The sequence below is a fragment of the Pseudopodoces humilis genome, chromosome 1, assembly GCF_049639895.1.
Source record: "Pseudopodoces humilis isolate 2021_Gansu_Grassland_sample_001 chromosome 1, ASM4963989v1, whole genome shotgun sequence".
Classification (NCBI taxonomy): Eukaryota; Metazoa; Chordata; class Aves; order Passeriformes; family Paridae; genus Pseudopodoces; species Pseudopodoces humilis.
The window spans coordinates 31,240,197-31,264,545 of NC_142200.1; the positions used below are offsets into that span (position 1 = coordinate 31,240,197).

At 36.5% G+C, this 24,349-nt stretch overlaps 1 protein-coding gene across 4 annotated transcripts in view; it reads left to right on the top strand.

The window, feature by feature from the left end:
- Positions 1-24,349, top strand: part of STAU2 (staufen double-stranded RNA binding protein 2) — a 171,510-nt gene that overhangs the window by 63,463 nt on the left and 83,698 nt on the right. For all 4 annotated transcript variants that reach the window (XM_014255101.2, XM_005517089.2, XM_014255111.2 and 1 more), the window contains exons 9-12: positions 1,295-1,432; positions 4,676-4,807; positions 8,817-8,877; positions 21,914-22,221. In XM_014255101.2, coding sequence (XP_014110576.1) covers positions 1,295-1,432; positions 4,676-4,807; positions 8,817-8,877; positions 21,914-22,221 — 639 coding nt within the window. The remainder of the gene's footprint in view (positions 1-1,294; positions 1,433-4,675; positions 4,808-8,816; positions 8,878-21,913; positions 22,222-24,349) is intronic.

The following is a 24,349-nucleotide window of genomic DNA, read 5'->3' on the forward strand; positions in this document are numbered from 1 at the left end:
CTTTATTTAGCCTGCTCTGCATTTTGTCTCTGCCTGGCTTCTTGCCCACACAGCTGCCCTTGTGTATGACATTGTCTTAGCTCTTTCACCTACATCTTCTCTAACTACTTCAGCAGTTACACTATGTAGGATTTTCTGCACAGCTTTCTAAATATAATATCCCTCTCTGGTCTTTGCCTTCAGTTGCTGATCATTTCTTCAGGTTCCTGAACACTTGGTTGTTATTTGAGCAACTCAAGCAAGCATGAGTGCTCATCTTCTCTTAGCCTGCAAATGGTTTCATAAAAGGGAAATAGCTTCATAACATAAAAACAATTCTACATTTAAATGCCATTTACATTTGCAAGTGCATTCTTTATGTTATCCTATATAAGTCAGTTAAGTATGACTTCAGATAAATTCTTGTGTGTTTTAATTTCTTCTTAAAATCTACAAATATTTTCATGGCTATGTGCTTTGAAAGACCGTTTGCCATGTGAGCAATAATTCATTAAAATAATTTCAGAGCTAGAGACTTCTCAAGGGCTGTAGTTTTTCCCTGTCTGTGTAATCTTGGACAGACCACTTTGTCAGTCCTTTTGTTTCCCCAGCATAAGATCAATTCCCCCACCAACCACACTTTTTGATGTGTTATTGTGAGTATTATTGCCTGTTAATCATTTGAAGTACTTTATGGGTGGTTCACCATACACAACAATTCTAGCCATTCACTTCACAGGAGTATTTTGAGGGTAAATTCATACGACACACAGAGTAAACTCTCTTTACCTTTAGTTGCAAGTTGTGCTGTAGGATTGAAGGTCTGGAGTGATAAGAGGAAAAGCAAGGCGGCTGAAAGAGAAAGCTTCCTTACGTATGGCAAAAGGTTTTTGTCCCTGTGTAAATCCCACCTCGTCTCAGTGTACTGCATGTTCCAGCATTGTGACAACCTATTTTAAAGGGTTAGGGGGAAGGGTCCAAGAAACAGGGCAATAAGATATAACTGACTAATGGATCTGCTAATTTTCATCCATCCTTATGAGGACCTCCCTATACAGGAGAGAGTTTTCATAGCTTGCAGATGCAAGGTACGCACACTACCCACAACAATGGCAGACAATTTCTTTCCACAGCTTTGAGCCTGAGGATTCTTATCTTTTGTCTCACGATCAGAAAATGGAAAGTAAGTTACTTCTTATTCTCTCAAAGGGAATATTACAAAAGAGAGAATCCTTGTAAATGTTTTATTGAGGCATTGTAGTAGTTATAAGGATATATACTGAAATAATGGTTCTTTCTTTTTAACCTGCTTTAGACTGGACCAGAATATGGTCAAGGAATGAATCCCATCAGCCGTTTGGCTCAGATCCAACAGGCCAAAAAGGAGAAGGAGCCAGAGTATGTTCTTCTTTCAGAGAGAGGAATGCCTCGCCGTCGAGAATTTGTTATGCAGGTATCATTTGCTGTCATGTTAGAGATAATGGCCTTGCTGTGTTTTGTTCAAACTCAAGCAAAATATGAAGTGGGTCTCCTTCTGTTTAGCTTTTTGCCTTGCCATCAGATATACAGGAATAGTATGAAATACAGTATCAGAAAGCCTATCTAAACTTTCTTCTTTCTCTTAGTGAAACAAATGGCAATTGAATTATGTGCCCTCTTGATGCTTTTCATGTGATTTGCATTATTTTATACTCTTATTTTTATTTCACTTGATTGTTATTGTCTTTATCCCTGATGGTTCATGATTTATTTATTTTACTTGTCTTTTTGGAAAAAAAAAATAAAATCGGGCAGGTGTTAATTCAAGGATCCCAATACCCAGTGTTCTGAAATATGGGTATTCATATCTCCATATTACCAGGCATTTTGGCTTTAAAAAATAGTGTTGTAAATTTTTGCAGATTTCCAATTTCTTTGTGACTTTGTTTCTATCTAAAATACAACCAAAAAAGCCAACAACGCATTTTAGACTGTGCTCTGACTGGACCTAATACTGAAACAGTAAATCATTAAAATTCCTTTCAAATTTAAATTAAGAACATGTACAAGGATTTGGTATAACTGTGATATTTTGTTAGATAGCACACCAGCAGGTTGAGAAAGATTAGAAACAGGAAAGGATTCTGTATTCTTGTGTTTTCACTCAAGGGTAATTTTATGCCGGAACAAGTCAGCACAGCATACCTCAGCATGTTTTGACTTGTTGTCTACAAACCACACCAAAATGTCACTTCTGATCACAAGCATAATTTATGATGTTCCAGCACCTCATTCTCCAGAAAATTAGTTATGTTTTCACTTAAATCATCTTAGTTCCTCCTTCATGTCTATGAAGATAAGCTAGTAATCTTAATTTTCTTGGACCTCTTGGTCTTTCTTCATGATTTTTTATTTTTCTCTCGGAAGGAAAAGAAAGTATTTTGTTCCTTTTGTTGCAGAATCATTTGTTTAATATAAACTTGGATTTCTAAAATTTTATGAGACCTGAAAGTATTTGAAAAAGAGTGCTCCTATCACAGAAGATCTCATTTCCCAGGCTTAGACCCCCATGGGACGGTTTATAGTTGGTAGTTGTTGTGTGAGGCCTCAGAAGAACAGTGTAACACAGCCCAGTATTAGGAAGATGGGCTGGAAGTTTAGTTTTCTGTTGGAGGAGTGTCAGTAATGGCAGTCTTTGGTTTGTATAACAAAGAATCTTAAAAGCAGTAAATATGTAGAAGATTCCTGTATCTAAGAAGGTTTGTGAAAGAGTTAAACTCCATAGAGCAGTTGCTTTGTTACAAATACTTTAAATACTTTAAAACTCCATTTTCACCCTTCTGTAATATTTTCACACTAAAATTATTCTGCTATTTATCCCACCTTCAGGAAGTCTCAGTGGATTCATTATGTCATGCAGAAAACCTTATCAGAATAAAAAGCCTTTGTATAAACTACTTAAACCATGTTTTCATTTAATTTAATTGAATGTGGAAGTAAAATATCCAGAGATAATATGTTCATTTTTATCTGTCACACAAAGAGCAAGTTTAGATGTGATGAAATGGATCCAATTACTTGTCCTGGCTACTAGATAAACAGAAGAAAACCTCTGATGACATTAGTTGGTGTTCTGTTCCCAAAGTTAATTTCAGAAAGCTCTTTCTCTTTGTAGTGAGGCCTTTAATCCTTGATAGAGGTTATAATAATAGCTAAACCAGTTTTACAGGTCTGAGAAATAGCAGCATATTGATTTATTGTGAGCTATGTTATAAATTATCTTTTTGTCTTGTCCCATTAAAATCGCTCAATTTTATTGCATACAAACTTGTAGCAGATTGGCTATTTTCTAATTGTTATTGTGAACTGCATAGAAGATAAGGTTTATATTTCAAGATTATTAATATTTTTGGCTTAGGCTGACAAATTTTTTAGCTATATATATATATAATGTATCATGTATATATATGTACTTTGAAAGGATATTCATGATTATTATTTATTTACATCCTCTTCTTAATATTTAGAATTAAGAAATATTTGAGTAAAGAAGAATTTAAACTTTTAGAAAAATACATATATGGTAACTTGAGGAAAGTGAAGAATTATTGAATGACATAAACTACTAAATATAATTTATTCTTTATTTAGCATTTGTATGCCTTTTTTTACATTTTTTTAAAAGCTCCTTCCAAACTTTTTCAGGTCTTTGACCTCTGGGGTTTTTTTTGTTATTCAGGTCACCTTGATGATTTTATCATATTTATGTGATGTTGATTTCCTTTTTTTGACATGGTTTTGAAGCTGTGCACTGTTTTAAGACACAATTTGGCAAATAGAAGGGCTTAATGGACCGAGCCAAATACACCCATCAAAGAGCTATGAATAGTGTCTAAATGAATAGCAGTGAGAGTGCTCATGTCACAAACCCAACACATACGGCTCCAAAAGTTTAAAGAAAAGTTTGAAGTTTAAAGTTTAAAGCCAAGGATTAAGTTGGAGCCACACATTTTGTGAACATCCATTGCCTACAGTTTGTCCTTATTTTGGGGTTTTAATTTCTCCTGCAGTTATGAAAGGCATCATGTTTGTCAGAAACCCTTTGTACTGTGCAGACCACAGGTCCATTGAGGAGCCTTTTTTCCAAGGACTGTGGATCAAAGCTGGTCAGGTGTAAGCAGTTCCAGCCCCTGTGTTTCTTGCAGTACAACAAAGTGGCAGGAATGCAAATACAATTTTCACCCTTCTTTAGAAACCGCTCTTGTTAAAACTCCAGTCTGTTTGTCTCTCCATTGTTTTATATACTGTATTCTGTATACTTTCCTGGTGATGCTGGGGAGCTGCTGCAGGCACCACGCCTTCCTACAAGAAAGAGGAAGTACAGACCTTGGGTCAGCTCCCATGTTAACAGAGTTGGGGAGAGGTTCATGAAGGAGAATGGGGGTGACACAGAGGCTGATGGAAGAGAGAGACAATTGTGTATGCATTGAGATGCAGAAAAATGTAGCTCTTGGGTATGAGTTTGGTGGTCTTCTGAAAAATCTAAACAGTCCTTCTAAGTGAACACTGTAGTCCCCTTTTGCCGTACTGTAGCTTTTTCAAGATTGTGTCTTCATCAAAAGAGCTGACAACTGTTGGTAGAACAGCAAGAGTGTTATACAGTGACATTAAGGAGTCTTGCATTTATCATGATTATGATCAATATTTTCTTTTAAAGGTAAAAGTAGGCAATGACATTACTACTGGAACAGGTCCAAACAAGAAAATAGCTAAAAGAAATGCAGCAGAAGCAATGTTGCTACAGCTGGGATACAAAGCCTCTACTCCTCTTCAAGACCAGACAGAAAAGGTGAGAGAACCAATTGTTGTGATGCCCACCCTTTACCCTTGTCTAGATTTTTAAGCTGTATCAGCTAATCACTTAGTAAGACTGGAAGCTTAAGCTTGTGCACGGCCTGTTTTAGGGAGGTGCTTGTCACAGATTAGCCTTTGTTTAGCTACAGCTGTACAGCTGTACTACAGTTAGTAGTAAGTGCAGCCTCTGCTCCTGTGAGAGTAATTAGGAACAGAAATATTTCCATAGAATAGTGTGTGTGCAAAAGTGTACATGTGATCCATCGCCTATTTCTACTTACAAATCAAGATGAATGTGCCTCTTGCTTTTATTCCAGTTTGGGCATCCACGAGAGCCCAAAGGAACAGAAGGAAAGGAAAAACGTTAGTAATTTTCATATATGAAGTAGTAGTCAATGTTTATCTTCCCATTGCATGTGCACGAAAAGCATTACAGAAAAATAATGGCCTTTTCACATTTGATGACTGATTAAGAAAATGTGTGTCAGGTTTTGTTTTTTTAATGAAGAAGGAATTGCATTTTAAATTCTTATGCATTGGAAGTATGTATTTCCACGTTAGCTATCTTTAACTTAGCACTCCTCTCCTGTCTTGAATTCATTGATGAGGAGTATTGTAAAAAATAGGGTGTTAAAGTTTTGCCTTTTGTATTCTGAAAAGATATTTGGTAAGGTAATTAAGCTATGGATCCTAAACAGCTTCTGTCATATACAGGCTTACTGCATGTATATGTTTTGATAATTACTTATATGTTTACTGTGGCTGCACTAGGTAGCAAACAGAAAATTCTGTTGGGCTTTTCTAGGACTACGTGATAAATCTGAATATAGTGTATATATACACATCTATGTATATGTAAATATGAAGATATCCTGTTCTGTATATTCTGTATTCCTAACCAGGAAAAAAAGTAATACTGTACTGGTTACTTGGCCCCACCTTCTTTTGTTTCACTCTCCTTTGAGAGTAGCAGCAATGTGTGCTGTTCACACTCACCTTCACTATGTTCTTCACTGTATGTCTTAGTCATAGACAAGTGTGAAATACTCTAAACAGAGTACTTGGAAGCTGGATGATGTTCCTAGTGAGAACACACTGTGCAGACACAGCCATTTTAAAAAAAGCTTCTGACTGAGTCAAATGATAATTAATTTTCACCAGAATGCTGGGACATTTCTGCTGTAGAATATACTCTCTGTGGTATAAAACAATCAACTTTTTCTTCACTGCCAATTTGGCCAAACGGCTTTAACAAAAAAAACAAGTCAAAACAGAAATTTTTTTTTTTCTTCTTCTAATATGAAAACAGGTTTTCATTCTTGCATTTTAAATAAGTTGAACTAATTTTACTCAGTATTTTTCAGAGATAAAGCCTGAAAAAAATCAGCCTACAACATAGTTGATTTGGAGAGCTCTACGTAGTGTAAACTTGTGGTTACATTGAAATCCTTACCAAAAAACTTGAGTGGCTAAAATGGGATGCTGTTGCTTTGTTTCCCTACATTTATTAAGCTATTGCTTACAAGTGCATTGTCTTTAGAAAATCAGGCTTAATTGCATACTTCCAGATGTAGACATTTTAGGATAGGTAGACAAGTGTACAGTTGCTTAATATTATTCTGAACACAATGAACAAATATGTTACTGTATCCAAAAAATGTGAAGTACTCAACTTCGGTAGTGGCACTGTAATGGCAGTATCATAACAAAATCACAACAAATTTTTAAAGCTTTGTTGAGATTTAAGGGCATGAAATATCTAGAGCATCTGGTTTTATCTTCTGTATATAACAGACTGGACATATTTGGAGATGCACAAGTTAGTTTTTGTAACTGAAAGAATTTTAACTCTCAAACTAAACTGTGGTGGAGAAGAGGGAAAATAGCCCTTAGATCTCTACCAGTGCGAGCATTGCAAAATTCCTTGCATATAAATGCACAATAAAGATATACCATTAGAAGATACTTGTTTCACTGTTTGAATCCAAAATGGGTCCCAGTGTAGATTAGCTGATGTAGCAGGTTGGCATCTAAGTAGATAATTTTCACTTGTATGCTTTTTTTGATGTTGTTAAAAAAGGCAATTCTTTTTTCCCCTCTGTCCCCTTTTCCTCAAGTCCTTTCATTCCATTCCTCCTCCCTTAAAAAATAAACAAAACCAAATTCAGTGGGTTTTTTCCTTAACCCTTGTACATAAAAAGTGACTTTATTTATTGGTTTAATGGAGACCTAAGAGTGTTATAAGAGCAATGTGTAGTGCTGATGGCAGCACAAGTAATCCAGGTAATGTAAAAAAGTAAAGGCTCTGCTCTTTTCTGGGTTAAACTGATTCCTGAAAGAAGTCAGTAATGGTTGTGCAGAGCCTTGAGGAGAGCAATCTGGAGGTATGCTGGGAGATATTTTGCAGTTGTCAGAATTTTAGCTTTATGGATGAGAATGGAGAGTTGTAATAATTTTTTCATGTTTCCATCTTGTTTTTTCTTGCCACTTATATTCTCGGAAAGAAGAAAACCAGGGTAGATTGCATTCATGTGAGGCAGCAGTACTAAGGATCACTTACTCATAGAGGGATTGTTGTTAAATTCTCCATCATGATCAAGTTAATAAGCAATAAGAAAGAGAAGAATGAGGAAAGTTGGAAATCTCATATTGTAACAGTTTGCTTGTGCTAGCATCATGTTACAGATGGTCAGGATGGAATCCTGACAAAACCATGCTGTTGTTATAGCAGTAAATGCAAACATATTTATAGATTTCATGTTGCTTATTCATATGAAGTACTGTTGTCACCTGTGTTATCTAATATACATATAACCTGCTTCATAATATGAATAAAACAAGTCATATAAAATTAAAGTGCATAGATGTAGGTGACCAGTTTGAAAGCTGACTGTAATGCCTGTCCTCCCTTCCCATCAAATATCTCCCATTTTCACTGCACATTGCCCAGGCTTTTTGGGATGTGCATGATGATGAAAGGCAGGGAAACAATCAATGAAGTACCTGCTTTTCATAGTGTATTCCCCCCTCCTCTTTCCCAAGTAAAATGTATAATCTAGTAGTCTATATTATGACATGGTAGCAATCTAAACAGCCTTAACGCAATTTCTGAGATGCAGGGGCAGGTTTCAGGTGGTTGATTTTTCTTCTCATTTCTTTGACTTTCCAACCCCATCTTCAAGAGCGAATGATTACAACTTTGTTCTGGCATATAGCCTGCATTGCAGTGAGGTTTTCTGTTTGCATAGAACATCACAGTGAAATCTGAAAAGGATCATTCATTTCACATTCATAGAGCTGGTTGTCAATAGCTCCTAAGTAATGAGGAAGGTTGGACTTGTTTATCCAGTTTTATACATAAACCTAGAACATTACCATCTTATTTACTGTGTAAACCTCAGTTTTGGCTTCATTTTGAACCTCTGTGTTAATTGTTCCCCTTTTCCATATCAGAGTAATACCCAGTATTAAACATAGTAAAATTAATTTGAAGACAATTTGCTTCCTCAAAAAATATATTAAAATAATGGAAAATTGCAATAATTTTTACTTCCACTTCAGTGACTAAATTGATTCCTAACAAGTAAATATTTTAAAATTACACCCAAGTACTTTATAGTGTTTACACATTCCTTCATAGGCAGTAATTAGGATCTTAGAACGTAATTTCTCTGTTGGCTGTTTATGTTTTCAGTTGAGAGCTGCTTAAAACATTTAATTTTATTTAAGTCTGATTTGGTAACATATTGAGTTGAACCTAATCCTTGGGGAAACATTTATATTTCAGTGTTAGGCAATAGTTGCTAATGTTTACTCATGAAGGGTACATTACTCAAATAACCTATCTTAGGCAAAAATTAAGATGAGTTAGCAAAATTTTGTGAACAGATGCGGCAATCTCAACTCATCATTTTTAGTGGCTTACAACTAAACTTATAAACAGGCATGCTCTGTTTAGGGAGTAGTTTGCTCTTTAGTTACTTGTCTTTTTCTATCTGTTTCAGCTTGGAGAAAACAAAAGTTGGAATGGCCAAAATGTTGGGTTTCCTGAGCCAACAAGTAACAGTAAGTATTGCTTTATAAATTCATATTGATACTTATTTCTCCTTGTCTCTGTATGATTTGGATTATCCAAGACAATTGAAATGCTTTTGGTAAATACTTTGGGGTTTTTATTACAATTAGACAAATTAATCCCTGAGCGTCCTGTGTGTGAGTGTAGGTATGAACAAGTGCAGGAACAAGGAAATTTTTATTTACTAATTGTATCATTGAATCCTTCAGTTTGTAAGGGATTTTAGGAGGTCACCTAAACTGCTTGCTCAAAGCACAGTCAGTGCAGAGTTAAGGTTGCTTATGGCTTTTTAACAGCTCTCCAGGGATGAAGGTTCTGTAGCTTCTCTGGGTAGCCTGTTCCAGTGCTTAAGTCTCTTCACACTGATTTTTTTTCCAATTTTATCCTTGTCAGAACGTGTTCTGTTTGTTTATGACTATCATTCCTGTTCTTCTGCTATGTACCTCAGTAATGTGCCTGGCTCTATCTTTTCTGACAACCTCTTCTTAGATACTGGAAGGCTGCTGTTGGGTCCCAACAGATTTCCATTATCTAGGAATTTATCTACCTAGACTCTAAAATCACAGCTTAGAGACAAGGATGCTGTGGGAGACACAATGTCAAAATCCTTGCTAAAGCCAAGGTACTTTCCATTCATAAAATGAATGCTCTCCATTCATAAAACCAGTCACTTTATCATGGAAGACAATCACACTGTGCGCCCACAAATGGCTTTAAGAGGTCTGCGTGATTTTCCCAGAGACCAGACTGAGGTTGACCAGCCTGCCTTTTTTGAGTATAATGCATTTCTCCAGGCACTGGAGATTTCTTCTGATCTCCATGACTTTTTGAAGAGAACAGAGAGTGGCCTCATAATGATGCAAGCTGGTTGACTCAGCACGCTAAGATATTTCCCACTTGGTCCAATGGGTGCACAGGAAATTCCACCTGAATATGAGGAAGAACTTCACTGTCCAGTGACAGAGCTCTGGAACGGGTTATCCAGAGGGGTTATGGAGTCTCCTTTACTGGAGATATTCAAGAACCATCTGGCCACAATCCTGTGCCATATGCTCTGGGATGACCCTGATTGAGCAGAACCTGACCCAATATGCAGTTCTGAGATTTTGTGATTTGTATGGGCTGACTTCTAGGTTTTGTCACAACATCCCTGATTCTGATGAGGTTCTGCTACTGGTAGTTCCTCTCTTCCTTGAGCTTTGTCTATAAGACACAAAAGCCCAAGAAACCTTGTTGGTAAAGACTGAATTCAGTTTCACTGCAACAGTAAAGAATAGGACAGAACTTCGTGAGTTTATAATTAGATTTTTGCTGATTAAAGTGGTAAAGATAATATAAACCATACTTTTTCACTTTTTCATGAGCCTCAGATTTTTCTGTAGAACCATGTATAGTTTTGAACTTTTTAAGGGTCCCAGACATTATCTCCCTCAACTAAGGACTGTACAGACATGGACACACACGAGCTACCTTTTATTTTTTGCCTATATACATCTGAAAGACATGGTCCTAAAAGCAGATTTAAGGAGTTTCAGTAGTGTTCCATTATATACGTGGTTTTCCCAGTCACCAGAGAGTGACCCAGAGACCAGAGGAATAATTTGTGCTTCAATTTACACAACAGTTTGCTAGTGTTTAAAGTGATCTTGGATTCAGCACGTCATTGTGTTTCCTGACAGGAAGTATTCCACAGGATCTAAGATTTCCTATTAATTGCTTCCTTACAGCCCTGTCATCAACCCCTATCAATACTTTTAAGGTATTTGTGTTTGTATCATCAAAATCTCTTGAGGATAAGGCCAGTGAAATATCTTCAAATGTTAACATTTTAGAGTTTGAGACAGCAGAATAAGACCTCTAACTTTTCTCCTGTCCTTGCAGTGTCTTGTAGCAAAGACACTTCTAGATGAAACCACAATCTTCTGTTAAACCAACAAGATAAAACAATCTCTTAGACTGCCCTAGACAACTTTGATAGTTGCACTGTAAATCCCAATCTAGAAGGAGAACACAAAGGCAAACTCATTCAACAGGAGACAAGATTAACAGAAATTATATTTTAAAGCTGGCCTGACCAAATAACTTATTTTTCACAGATTGACCTGCTCACATACCTTCTTGCAGCCACCAGAGCCACAGTACAGAAACAGGTTTTCATTCTAGGTCACTTTTGTAATGTACAATGCCTTCATTTCCAATCTTCTGATCTACAAGTAAATTGAAAGTCAAAGGAGATAGAGGTAGCATGCTAGTTGACATAGAGAGTTTGTTCAGAGATCACTGTTCTTAATCTCTTAACCTCTTTTTTTGAGTGTTCCCATCTAGAGGCAACATTAATAATAGGTGATTAAAGTGCATCATAGAATGTTACAGGATTGGAATGAATCTTAAAGATTATCTAGTCCCAGCCACCCCTGCCATGTGCAGGGACACCATTCACTAGACAAGATTGCTCAAGTACTTATCCAGCCTGACTTTGAGCACTGCCAGGGTGTTCTGAATAAAAGTAATCACTTTTGTGCATGATCTCTCATGCACCTGTGAAGTGCAGGGCTTTTTAAAGGCAGTTCCAAACAAGTTCCACGCTTTTAGATCAAAAATGTCACATCCTTTCTGGTATGAATATGTTAGTTTATTTTTAAGATCAACACTTTTTGGTAGGTGAATTTACTCTTGAATTTTTAAAGTAATTTTTTTAAGTTAGAAAGCTTTAAAAGAGGGCAAATGGAGCAGCTTTCTCCCTTTTGTATCCTTCTTAGAAGAGAAATGAATAGTTTGTATTTCTTGTTACCATAAACCTAACTTTCAGTGGTCTTGAAAATCTGAGGCTCTGAGGTTGCTACATCTACCTCTTGGCAGCTTTTATTCATATTTCAAGTAATTTTATTCCAGGAAAACAGTTGTGTCCTGCTAGGGCAGGGTACTGTGCATCAGTTTCCTTTTGCAGATAGATAGTATTTCTTTGTGTGCCTAATTCCCTGAGTTTCCATCCGAGTCAAATAAAGCTGGAATAGTAAAGGGAATTTGTAAACTTCAGTACAATAGAAAACAAAATCATAACAGTTCTATATTTTAGTTGAAGAACAGATTCCATTGTACTCTTACAATGTCACTTGTTTTTGTTGAGAAATACTTTACAGTCTGTATCTTCCTATTAAATATTCTTGAAAATTTACTTGTCCTGCTGCCCTCTATCATGTTACTCTTGCATTATCCATGTGGCAAACCTCAGTTCTGTTCCTCCTACTCACTGGCAAAGCTTCTTCCCACAGGTTTACTTCTTTACCTTTCTTTTTCATTTCACAGTTTCAAAGAAAGATGAAACATAAAGCTATTGGTTTCTTGGTTTAGGATATCGTTGACATTCTTCACACGTGAAATGTCAAGAACATTGAGTTTTTTTCCCTTATGCTTCTGGAAGAGGCTGAGAGACTGTGAGCAGACCAGAAGCATTTGCAGCCCATACAGAAGATGTTTACTGTAAACAGAATCTCATTTATCTCTCTTGATTTGACTTAAGCAGTTATCAACAAAAACAAAACATGCAACAAATAAACAATCCTATTACAAAGTGCATTTTCATGGGAACATATCTTTGTTTTGTATTTCTGGATGGGTTAATCACAAACATCATACAGGTTGTCTTCTGGGAGATGTCTTCTGTAGATAAGCTATGAAGAACAGTATAAAAATAAAAGTAAAGTGTAACTCTGGTTTTATATATTATAATTCAAAGAGGAAAAAATTACCATAACTGTTTTTAGGTGTTTCCCAACTTCAGTTTTTCATTGTATAGTTTTCCTTTACCTATTTCTTACAATTTTGGGAGTCACAAAGTACTGAAAAACTGATAATTTAAAAAAAAAAACAAACAACACATTCAGAGCAATCTTACCTCTCTGTAGAGGACAGACTCTTTGTTTTTCTTGCCTAACATTTTATTACTAGGGATTCGTGCATGACTTTATAGTCTTTGTTCTTCAGACTACATCTGCTCCTGCTGTTTGTTCACCACCTGAAATCATAACCATTTGTTTGTGACATCACAATTAGTTACTGTGAAGATGATTAGATTGTCAGCAACAGATGATTATGATTTCAGATGGTAAATGAGCAGCAGGAGCAGATGATCTCCTAAGGAACAAAGATACTTGATCTCATACAATTGTTCTCAGTGACAGGAAAAAAAAAAAGAAAAAGGAGACAAAGAAGCAAATAGATATTCTGAAGAGTTTCTTAAGTCTGTAATGAGAAAATTTGATATTTTTCTGTAAATAACATTTATTTTAGTATTTTTAGTATTAGTATTTTGAAAAGTCTACTTCAATATTAGATTAAAAAATATAAATTAAGAAATACAAAAAATACAAAAATGTTACATGTTACTGTAAGCCCTAAATGTATGGCTACATTCAGATCCTTACTTAGATGTTTCCTCACCAGCTTTTCAGAGATAATAAATGCAACATAAATGATGTATTTATGAAATTTTACATACTAATACATCTTCACATTGAAGGAAACAAAATTTATGTGACCTTTGTAGTTCTGGCCGTCAATAATTTCAGAAAGAGATTTTTTATATAGTCCTCTAATTGTTTTTCAACTGGGGATTTTGGTGAAGATTTCCAGTAGATAATTTAATACCCATGTGTTTCCATGAACAGGAACTGAAGTCTACAGTTTGCGAATAAAGTTTCTGTTTTGCAGTTTCGGCCTTTTTAATGTTTGTGTGTTATATTTTGATGAAATACGTAATTCTTTTGGGTATATTTCACAGGTGATTTATAGTATATTGTGTGCATTTTTAATTACTAGGTACAGCTGTTGCATTGGACATGGCTTCTGAATTGTTTTCAAATTTACTCAACTTTGTCAATTATAATGCACTCTTGCTAGGAGTTACATTGATACATCACTAAATGCTTGCTGAATTATTTGCCATTCTGACCAGAAACCACAGTAAAGTGGTTGACAACACCACTTGGTGAAAGGTCACAGAAGAGTAGTTTTCCATCTGTTCATTTTGATATTTTTGTTCTGTTCTGTGGGGATTTTTTTAGGTAGCAACCTGTCAGGTGAGCATTATACCGTCAATGGAGCAGTTTCTTCAGCTGAGCCATTTGTCCTCACTTTAAATGTCCCACAGCCTTGTCTAGAGTCTCTTATTGCAGCTGGTTATCTTTAAATAATACCTTGCCTCTGTAACTGCTGAGTTGATCTGCTAATTTTCTGATTAAATTTTCTTTCTAACTGAAGACATGGGAAAATTAAATTTAGAAGCAGAGGAGATTTGTTCAATTTTGTTTCTTTCCTAATTTACTGAAGCTAGGAAATCCATACTGCATTTGGCATTATTAATAACTGATGTATTATTTTCAGTTTCATCTAACAGTGAAAATTATTTTATCCAGTGTAACACAAATTAAATATAGCTTGCATATATTTTTTTTTAATACTTGAAAAAACTTCTAACACATCTAATATTAAAAAACATATTAACAAGAAAGGGAAGGGAGTGTTTTTTTCTCTTTGCTGTTTTAAGAACTAATGACAAGAGCCAAACTAGCATTTTTATGTGTGAGTGGGATTTGGGCTCAACTCTGGAGGGTAAAACAGCAACTGCAAGTGGTCCCTCTCCTTTTCCCACATTTCCCTTTTCAGATTCAGATTCAGTTTAATTGTTTAAAGTTCTGCAAGTTTTGCATCTTTGGAGACGATGGTTTCTTTGCTGAGTTTAGAGTATAATATGTATTTATAAAGAGCCAAGTGTTTTAAGCATGTGCCCAGAGCATTGGAGACTTCATGGAGTGCAGAGTCTGGATAATGGCAGCTGCCTTTTAGGGATGTGTATCTAACATGATTTGCAGCCAAAAAAGGAAAAATCAAATGCTATTAAAATATAGGAAATTCAGAGGGAAGGAGTGATCTAAAGTAATTATGACTATTGATTGAATCTCTTGTGAATGAGGTTGCAGATGTGTATTCAGGTGTTCTCTAGCTGGTTTACTGATATTCTGCCTATTTTAGATACCGGTTAAAAAGAAAGAGTTGTGTGAAACCTGCTGCCTGGTTCTTGAGTAGTATAGATTGTGCATATGTAAGAAATACTGACTTTGGCTGTGAGGTCTGTGGTTTGGGTGCCCTCAGGACGAGAAGTAACTCGAGTCACCTGTCGGGGAGACTGCTTAACCATCAAGTTTTTGTTGTATAAAATGAATAAAGAGGAAGCAACCACCAAGACAGGAGACAGCCAGCTCTAGGAGTAATTTCAGATAATGTAAAAGGCTGATATGAATTACATTTATTCAAGTTTGCCAGTCCATTCCTTTGAAACAATCTACATATGAAGGAGAAATGCAGAACTCTTTTTTGATGTTAACTCTCAAATTCAAATTTAATTATGTAATTATGCTAAATATCTGCATTTGGTTTTCTGTCTTCACATGAGAAAATGGAGCAGGATCACATAATTCACCTCAGCACAGTGTTACTCTAAATAGTTTCACTTTTCTGGAGTCTTTTCTCCTTTTCCAACTCTCTCCCCTCCAACCTAAAACCCACCATGTACCTCACCCTTAATCTAGGATAATTATGTCCTTGAAAAATTGAATCTCCTGAACTGAAACTTCATAGCTGTCAGAGCTAAAACTGAATTCTCCACTCTTTCCTCTCTGCCCTTTCAACAGCAAACACCTCTGATTTCCTCCTCACTCACACCTATCTTATGCTTGTTGGTGGTCCCCTTGGCCTTAGCTTCAGCAACCTCTCTGTCCTTGTTGAGATTTGCTCATTCTTTCATCTCTTCTCCCTGTGGGTCAGGCCTTTGTTTTCATCATCACCATTCTCATTCCCCTCCTCATCTGTTAATGAATAGTCTTGCCTGCTCAGGTTGCCTCCAGTTGCACTTAGGCACTCTCCTAAATTGCTTTATCCCCACAAGCATCACTTTCTTGCAGCTGTTACAAGCACCTTGATCTGCCAGCTCACTAGCTTGATTTGCTCCTGCTCCAAATTTGCTGATCCTCTTTACGGATACTGACCTTCCTTCTGTATTTTGATGGATCATTTTCTGAACCTGCTCAATCTTGATCTTTGGTTATGTGGTACGTGGACATATTGCTGGAAAATTATGATGCAGAAATTATAATGTAAAACTTGCAGTGTGGATGTTTCATCTGTCTATTGGAATATTTCATAGAATATCCTGTAGAAATTCCCCACTGCAAACACTGTCTTACTTTTTACCAAAATCTTACGTATTCAAGCAGGAGTAAGGCTGGAGGAGAATTCAAAGGACCTTCCTGACATGAGTTAAATGCCAAATGTTACAGAAATTCATAGAATTTAAGTCCTTCAATACTGCAATTTATGTTTTGGCTATACAGAAAATAGTCTGGTGAAATTAGGGATATCAAGACCTGATTACATGAAGAACTAAGTAGTATTTACTTCAGTATCATGGTTATTTAGAGGTTAAACAAAGGTTAGTATTTTAATGAGTGGCTTTATATAACATCAGTTTGTTTAAGGTCATGAAGACGAGATCTTTTGATTGAAAGACATTGTGTAATGACACAACATTTTTTCATGTCTGAATATTGCAGTAGCTGGTGACTTAGAAATACCATGGATAGCTGTGTTAAGTAGGTAATGATTGCAGCTTGGTATTTCAAGCCAAGATTGTGTGTAGACAATTGCTGAGAACGTAATGGCCATACTATTTGCCTATTCTGTTCTTTGACTGACCTTTTCTGAGTTCCTACTGATGTAATAAAATTTTAAAATATTCTAGTATATAAATAGCCTTTTACACTGAATGGGGTATAAAACCATCATTTCTTTTTATTATAATATTTACATTTTTCAGTCTTGTTATTGAAGTAGTTATTTGGGTTTTTTGTAAATTCTCTCTTTTTTTTATGTCAGTAGATTTGTAATGGGCCATATTTTAGGGCATACTGAGAACCTGCCAGTTCTAGGGAGTAATTATTGCATTTGAGCATCCTCCATGCCTCTTAAGTTCTTGTCCATTTTTATGTACAAAATTGTGAAGTCAGGATTAGATCCAGTTCTGACTTTTCCTTCTTAAAGCCTTACTACAAGATTTTTTCCCTGTACTTTATGTACCACATTATAAGAAGGTTTTATTCAAATGTGACTACAGCTAGCATTATCTGAAAGAAAGCTTTTTGATGATTATCTATCAAGTATTTTATTCAGTTTAAAAAATACTGATTATTTCCTTATGTATAGTATTTTCTTCATCTAGTGATAGTTTATTTCAAATACCAGGGTGCTCAATTTATGAGCATATCATATACAGAATTATACCATGGTTTACTCTGCACCATTGCACAAGACATGAAAACACTCCTTTGTTCCATATCCCACATCACTGGTTGTAGTTCAGGGAAGAGCATGTGTTCTTCAGCAGGGTCAAGGAAAGTCATATTGCAGCTGGTACTGCTTCTGACACATGAACAAGTGTAGCTTTTCTGTAGGATAAGTGAGAACTTGGGGAGAAAACTCTATTCTCCAAGAAAGCATGAAGTTGTGGTTTAGATCAAGTATAAGTATGAAAAGTCAGTGAGTGCCCCAGAACCAGAGAAGTCATTGAGTGAAGGCAGAGGAAGAATATCCCATCATTACTGATTAAGTATAGAAGAGAAAATTGTAACTGACATATGTATATATATATATATATGTGTGTGTGTGTGTGTGCAGATTGACAACATGAGCCTGATTCTGGGCCATCTTGTGGAGTTGAATGATAAAATTGAAATCTCAACTTCTCATGTTTTCTAATCTTCCTGACAGGAACAGAAAATTGGAAATAGGACACCAGTGGTACCTGTGTAGATTCTAATAGCTGTGAGTGTGCAGGCAATGCTGTCATCACTCTGAACTTTTCTTAATTTAGTAGCCCACTTCTGTGGGGTAACTTGTCACTGTTCTTGTATCAGCAAATTCCGTTTTTGCAGTCTTATTACATTGAGGCTTGTTCAGTAATATTGTCAGTTGTTCTTCACCCCATTCCCCATGCAGACAGTTCTTCTAATGGTTAATTTTGTTTACCAAAAACTCCAGAAAGTGTAGGACAATTTTGTAGAAATGTCCCCCATCTTCCCAGCCAAAGGGACACCAAAGAGAAAGGGTTAGGAATAAAAATAACATCACTCAAACAGAACTTTTGGAGATTGTCTCTATTATGGCTGCTGTGAAAAAAAGGTGCAATCTAAGCACTGAGATTTCCAGGGCAAGGCTTGTGAGGGATTGTTGGGCCATTTTGTATCTTACTCATATATTTGCCTTGGAGTCCAAGCTATTTTGCAGCTATCTAGTATGTGACAGCAAAAGTAGACAATGGAAGATGAAGAAATTTGTTCTTAGGTAGAAAAGGTCTTTGGTGTGTTTTCATAGACTTCAGAAGATTGTGAGAGACTGCTAACAATTACTGCCAGTGATGAATAAGACATGTTTTTTAAATGTTAGTGATTACATTGCAAAGCTAGCCTGCATATTTTTGTAGCACATTTGCCCACAGGTTTAAATAATATCAATGGAAATTATTTTAACATGTTTCATAAATGTGTCTCTAAGTTAATGTCCAGCAGAAGGTGCAGTGTTGTTGGTCTATTATAGATCCTGTGACTCCTAATAATTATGATTCTTCCTGTGGAGTATGGTGAAGCTTGTATGGGATAAATATTTATCAGACACAAAAATCCAAGTTTTTTTCTTAGCTGAAAAATAAAAAAATGAAAATGTTTCCCTGGAGATGTTCTCCTGCAATGCATAAAGGTCTTATAAGTATTTCTTTCCCCCATGCTTTTTAATTAACTGACTGTTAGAAGACAACTCAATTTCTGAAGGGTTCTTTTGTTCTTGCACTTAATCCTCTGTTGTTGTTGTTGTTGTTATATCCCTTGTCATTTGATAACTCTACTACTGTAACTAAATATATTTATACACTTTCCTATAATACAGCAGAGTTGAAGTAAGCAGGCAACAGTGAGGAATGATGTATAAAATATCCTCAGTAATACATTAAAAATAGATAATTAATTACAATTAATATATGTTTTATAGAAGTTTTCAAAGAGACCAGATTTTTATTGGCTTTTTAAAACAAGTTTGTAAGAAGCTTCATGAAACATAGGCCCGGAATATAAAAAGTTAATATCTTGCAACTACATTAATGTAATGTCTAGAATATTACATTACTTTGTTTCCAGAGATAATCAATGATGGTAATATAATATCTGCCTCTCAGAGCCAATGTATGATTTAAATTAATTATTGCTTATAAAGCACTTTGAAGTCTTTAGCAGTAAGGTGTTGCAAAGTGTAAAAGTACTATTATTAATTTAACATCACCATTAAAGTCAGTACTTTAAGAGCATTTGCTATACTCTGCTCAATATCTTTCTATTCATCATATGCTGCATATTAGTTATTTTAACATTTAGAAAGCTTAGTAATCTGGAAGTATTCCAAACCATTGTTCCAGACAGCAGTTAGATATTTGGGTGGATCATGTAAAAACAGTGAAATGGCTGAGAAAGCATGTAAAATGTTTGTTTTAAATAATATTACATCAATGGAACAGACATCTGCAGCACTGAACTTGATTTTAAACTTCTTTAAACTTTTTTTTTTTAGTTAACATTGTACTGTGTTTTTCTAAAATTGATGGGGGGGGGGCTAATATCATGTTATTTCTAAACAAGTAGACTGTTTAATCTTTTGTTCAGTTTTCATTTCTGTTTCTGAAATATTCGTGGGAAATCAGATTTACAGTGGGCAGTTCTTAGGAGGTGGTGAACACCTGCCCCTCAGTATTTTTATTGCTGTTTGATTTTGTAACCTAGTGTCAACTACCAAGATTTGTATTATCTTTTTTTTTTTTTTTTTTTTCAGTTTTCATTAATCTTACATCTTGTGTAAGACTTATAGAGACAGAGGTAGGCCTTGGAGGTTACAGCCTCACGAAAAGTATATAAAGTCTCAGCCTCACGAAAAGTATATAAAGTCTTTCTTCTCATACAGTGATTACATGACATAAAATAATGCTGTGTATTTACACAGTTGTTTATCTGTTAGATCTTTATATATTTATTTTATATAGATCTTTATCTAATAGATGTTTATCTATTAAATTGTCCCAGATGGAGAAAAAGAAATTGTAGGGATCCTATCCTCCATCTGTCCCAGCAGCGTTGTCTTGAATTTGTGCTTAGCTCTGGAGTTCAGTCTATGGCCTTTGTAGCCAGTTCTAAACTGGGTAAAAGCAGCCTTCATGTTCAGGATCCAACCAGACTACCCAACACTTTGGAGGTAGTTGGGGAGAGCAATCAGGTGAATAACAGATATGTCTTTGTAAGTGATATAAGCAGATGTTCCAGATTTCTAAAAGCCATATGAATTTAAAAGCCAAATGTACAAGTAAATCAATTAAAAGATTCACCTGTAAGCAGTTTGCTGAGTCGGCAGTGAGGAAGTTCCATTTTTACCATGTAGTTGAAAATGAGGATATTAATTACAGGTAATATTTTTTGAGTCTTCTCCTTGTGGTAGACACTATATTTAAAAGTACTACTTGCACTTCTAAGATTAGAGGAATCTTTCCTAGGTACTAGAAATTAATTTCCTCCTCTTCTTTGAATTTATTCTACTTTCTGAGATTAATTTAATAGGTACTGCAAATGAATTAAGCATTGAACCCTTTGATTTCTCTTGAGATTACTAAATCAGTTAACAAACAGGTTTATTATCCCTAGAATGAAATGCCATATGGCTCAGGTTCACTCATATTATATGCTAGAAGATTAAAGTATGTTCTTAATATGAAATTACACATTTCAAGATCATTTCTGACATACTAATAATAAGAAAAAGGTTTTCTTCTTGTATCAGCCAACTGGTTATTTGTATTTCCAAAAAATGCTTCTCTGTTCAAGAAAGCTAGCAAACTTCAGACTTAATTCTACACATTTCCATGCACAGGACTATCAGCAAAACTGGTCAAGTGTGTACTTCTGTGTCCAAGCACTTTTAGGGTGGAGATATTTTCTAAAAAGGTATTAAAAATGTTTAAATGTAGATACATATATCCCTAATTTATATGTCACTGGAAATATTTAGAAGTAATTCAAATAAATTTAGATCTTTTTAATGTTTACCTTAACACCTATTGATATTAAGTAGGATACATATATGCTTTCCTTTTTCAGTATAAATGTTCTTGAAATCAAGGAGCTATTTGAAAACTATGGGATATGCAGCCAAATAAATAAATTCCTCTTCACTGCAGAGCAGTCAGTCACATCAGTCATTAGCACAGTAACACTGTAGCTGCAGGGGAATTTAAGATTTTTTTACCCACGGGCTGCCCTTGTGATTCAGCAAACACTTTAAGCCAGCACTTGAGGCAGTGCTGCTACTGCAAGGAACCACGCTGTCTTTCCTTTGCTTCCAGCAGCTCATTCTCATGAACATCCTGACATGGTCCTACAGGCTAGTGTTGGCACCAGAGCAGCTGGGGAGTACAAACCTCACCTGTAGGTGGGAGAAAAAACTCTACTTCTGGTGGCAACAGTGCTGATATAGAGTAGTTTCAATTATTTGTGAGAAAACAGCCTAAATTATTTGATCAGATAGGGGGTAGAAAAATGTAGGGAAATAATGTTTGTGCTGCTATTTTGAAGTAACATCTCTTTCTCAGAAAATGTTTGGAGACCTATAAACCATGTTCATATTGTGTATTCTATGCTAGCCACAGTTTTAAAGGTAAGGTTTGTACCATTCAAAAAGAGTTGGGGAAGAGGAAGAAGAGGGGCACTTCAGATCTGCTTTGTTACTAAATAAATTAGGTGACTTCATTTACAGTTACTGTAAAAAAAATAATAATACACGGCTTCTAAATTCTGACTTTGTTCTTCATTCTAAAATATGTTAATGAAAATTGTCTACATGTCAAACCTGTTCTGAAGTAATGAGAATGATTTTTGGTTTTGTTTTCAGCACCAAAGGGAATACTCCATCTTTCTCCTGATGTATATCAAGAGATGGAAGCAAGCCGCAACAAATCAGCCCCTGGTACCACTGTAAGCTATTTGTCATCCAAAGAAATGAGCCAGACTTCTAGCTCTTTCTTCAGCATATCTCCTACAACAAATAGCACAGCCACAATTGCCAGGGAACTTCTCATGAATGGAACATCCCCAACTGCCGAAGCCATAGGTCTAAAAGGAATATCTCCTGCTTCCCCCTGTTCTACAGTGCAGCCTTCAAAACAGCTGGAATATTTGGCAAGGATTCAAGGCTTTCAGGTATGGGAGGGGGAAAATGAAGCTCTTCAGCCAGAATCATAGCGTTGCCATCAAGGCTTCACTCCTGCCCCCTTGAATGTGGGCATGCATGTAACTTATCTTGTAAAATTAGTTGGTGTCTGAGGCAGTTTCTGGGTCCAGGAGATACAGATTTCTGCCAATATGTGTCCCTCCTCTTTTGTTCCTTCCTTACATTTATCTTACTGCAGCCCATCTTTTTCTCCTATGTCTCTTCTCCTTAAATAACTACAGGCTTAAATTATGTTTTCAAATTGCACTTCTTTGAGAGTCTTCACCTCTTGGTTTCTCCCTTCAATTCTGTTCCAGAAGCTACTGATACACCACCTTACCTTTGCATTTGTCTTCTAGGCCAGGTCATTAAAGTAGCTTTTTTGCTTCCCACCCTGCACCTCTTAAATGTAACCTGGTGTTTTGGTTTAGGAAAGGTACTACCCAATTTAGTATCCCACTGAGACTCTCCAAACCACTGCCACACTCACTTCTCCCTTCCCTTTCCCTCCTCCCCTTGTGGTGGGCTGGAGAGGAGAATTGGAAGCATAAAAGCTAGATATCATGGATTGTGATAAGAACAGTTTACTGGAAACAGCAATGAGATAAGAAAACAAACAGTTACAGCAACAATGCTAATGGCAGAGGATAGAAGAAATTAACAATTCCCACAGAATTCCCCTGAGAACAGCCAATACCTGACCATGCCTTCTGCCACATTTACTCAACTGGAAGAGACTCCTTCCCCTAAATCTGGCAATGACATGAGGTGGTATAGAATAATGTCCAGGTCCTACCTATGGCCCCTCCTGGCAATTGCAAAAATAAGCCCTCTCCTGGCAAAAAAGAGGACATTATCCATCCCTTATTCTGTACCATATATAGCATGCCCAGATCCTATACATTCCAAGTATATATATGTATATACAAGCAGAGGTATCATTTCCAATGGCTGTTCCTGCAAGATGTCTGTTGAGTTTGTTTAATCCATGACTGTGGGTTCTGTCTGTCCTAGATGTCTTCCAGGACAGGAGGGCTGGTGTGCTGTCAGCTGGTTGCAGGCTGCATCACGAGTTCACTACTGGTGCATCTGGAGCAGTCCATACTCATTGTCCATCGCAGTTATAGCATACAGTGTCATTTGGCAGTGTCATTCAGCAGCCAATGTTATACCGTTCAACACTACAGACTATTCTCACACAACTTCCCTGTGTACCTCACTGCTGGAGGTACACAGGGAAGTTCCCTGTCCCTCTGCATTACCCACCAAATGCACCCAGGTCCTGGAGCAAAAACAATTCCATGGCTGTGTTTGCCCTTCCTTGAGGCATGACTAATCCAAGCTCTCTTCCCTAACACATTCATCATATGCACCACAGGGGCTTACAGTGGTTGCTTCTACCACAGTCAGCACATCGTGCTTGCCTTGGTGGCCTTGTGAGATCATGGTGTAATTGATCTGCCAGGCCTCCCCATATTTTGTCTATTGATCCCCACACCACAGGGACTTTTACCTTCTTGGCCTGCTTGATTGCAGCACATGTTTTGCAGATTATTCCATAACCTGGGAGATTGTATCCATGCTTAAGTCCACCCCTTGATCGTCTATGTGTTGCACCTCTTTCCTGATGACCTGAGGCATCATGGGCCCACTAAGCAGGAAATAATTTACCCTTATGTTGTCAGTACACATCTACCTGAGACACTTGAACCATGGCAGTCAAATCTGCCTGTCCATTGTGGTGTTCTTCAGTGGCCTGACTCTTGGGTATGCGTGCATCTACAAGACATAGTCTTACAGTCAACTTCCCTACCTGAGCAATGATGTATTGCCACAGTTCAGCAGCCCAGATGGGTTTACCTCTGTGCTGCCAGTTGGCCTTTCTCCATTGGTCCAGCCACCCCCACAGAGCATTGTCACCATCTATGAGTCAGCGCAGAGGCAGAGTGCTGGGCATTTCTCTTGTTAAATGATATTAAAAGCCAGCTAGATGGCCTTCAGCCCTGCAACCTGACTTGATCCACCTTTTCCCTCAGCTTCTGTGCAGGACTCCATATAGCAGTTTTCCATTTTTAACGTATCCCTACAATATGGTCGGATCTGTCAAAGAAGAGAGTG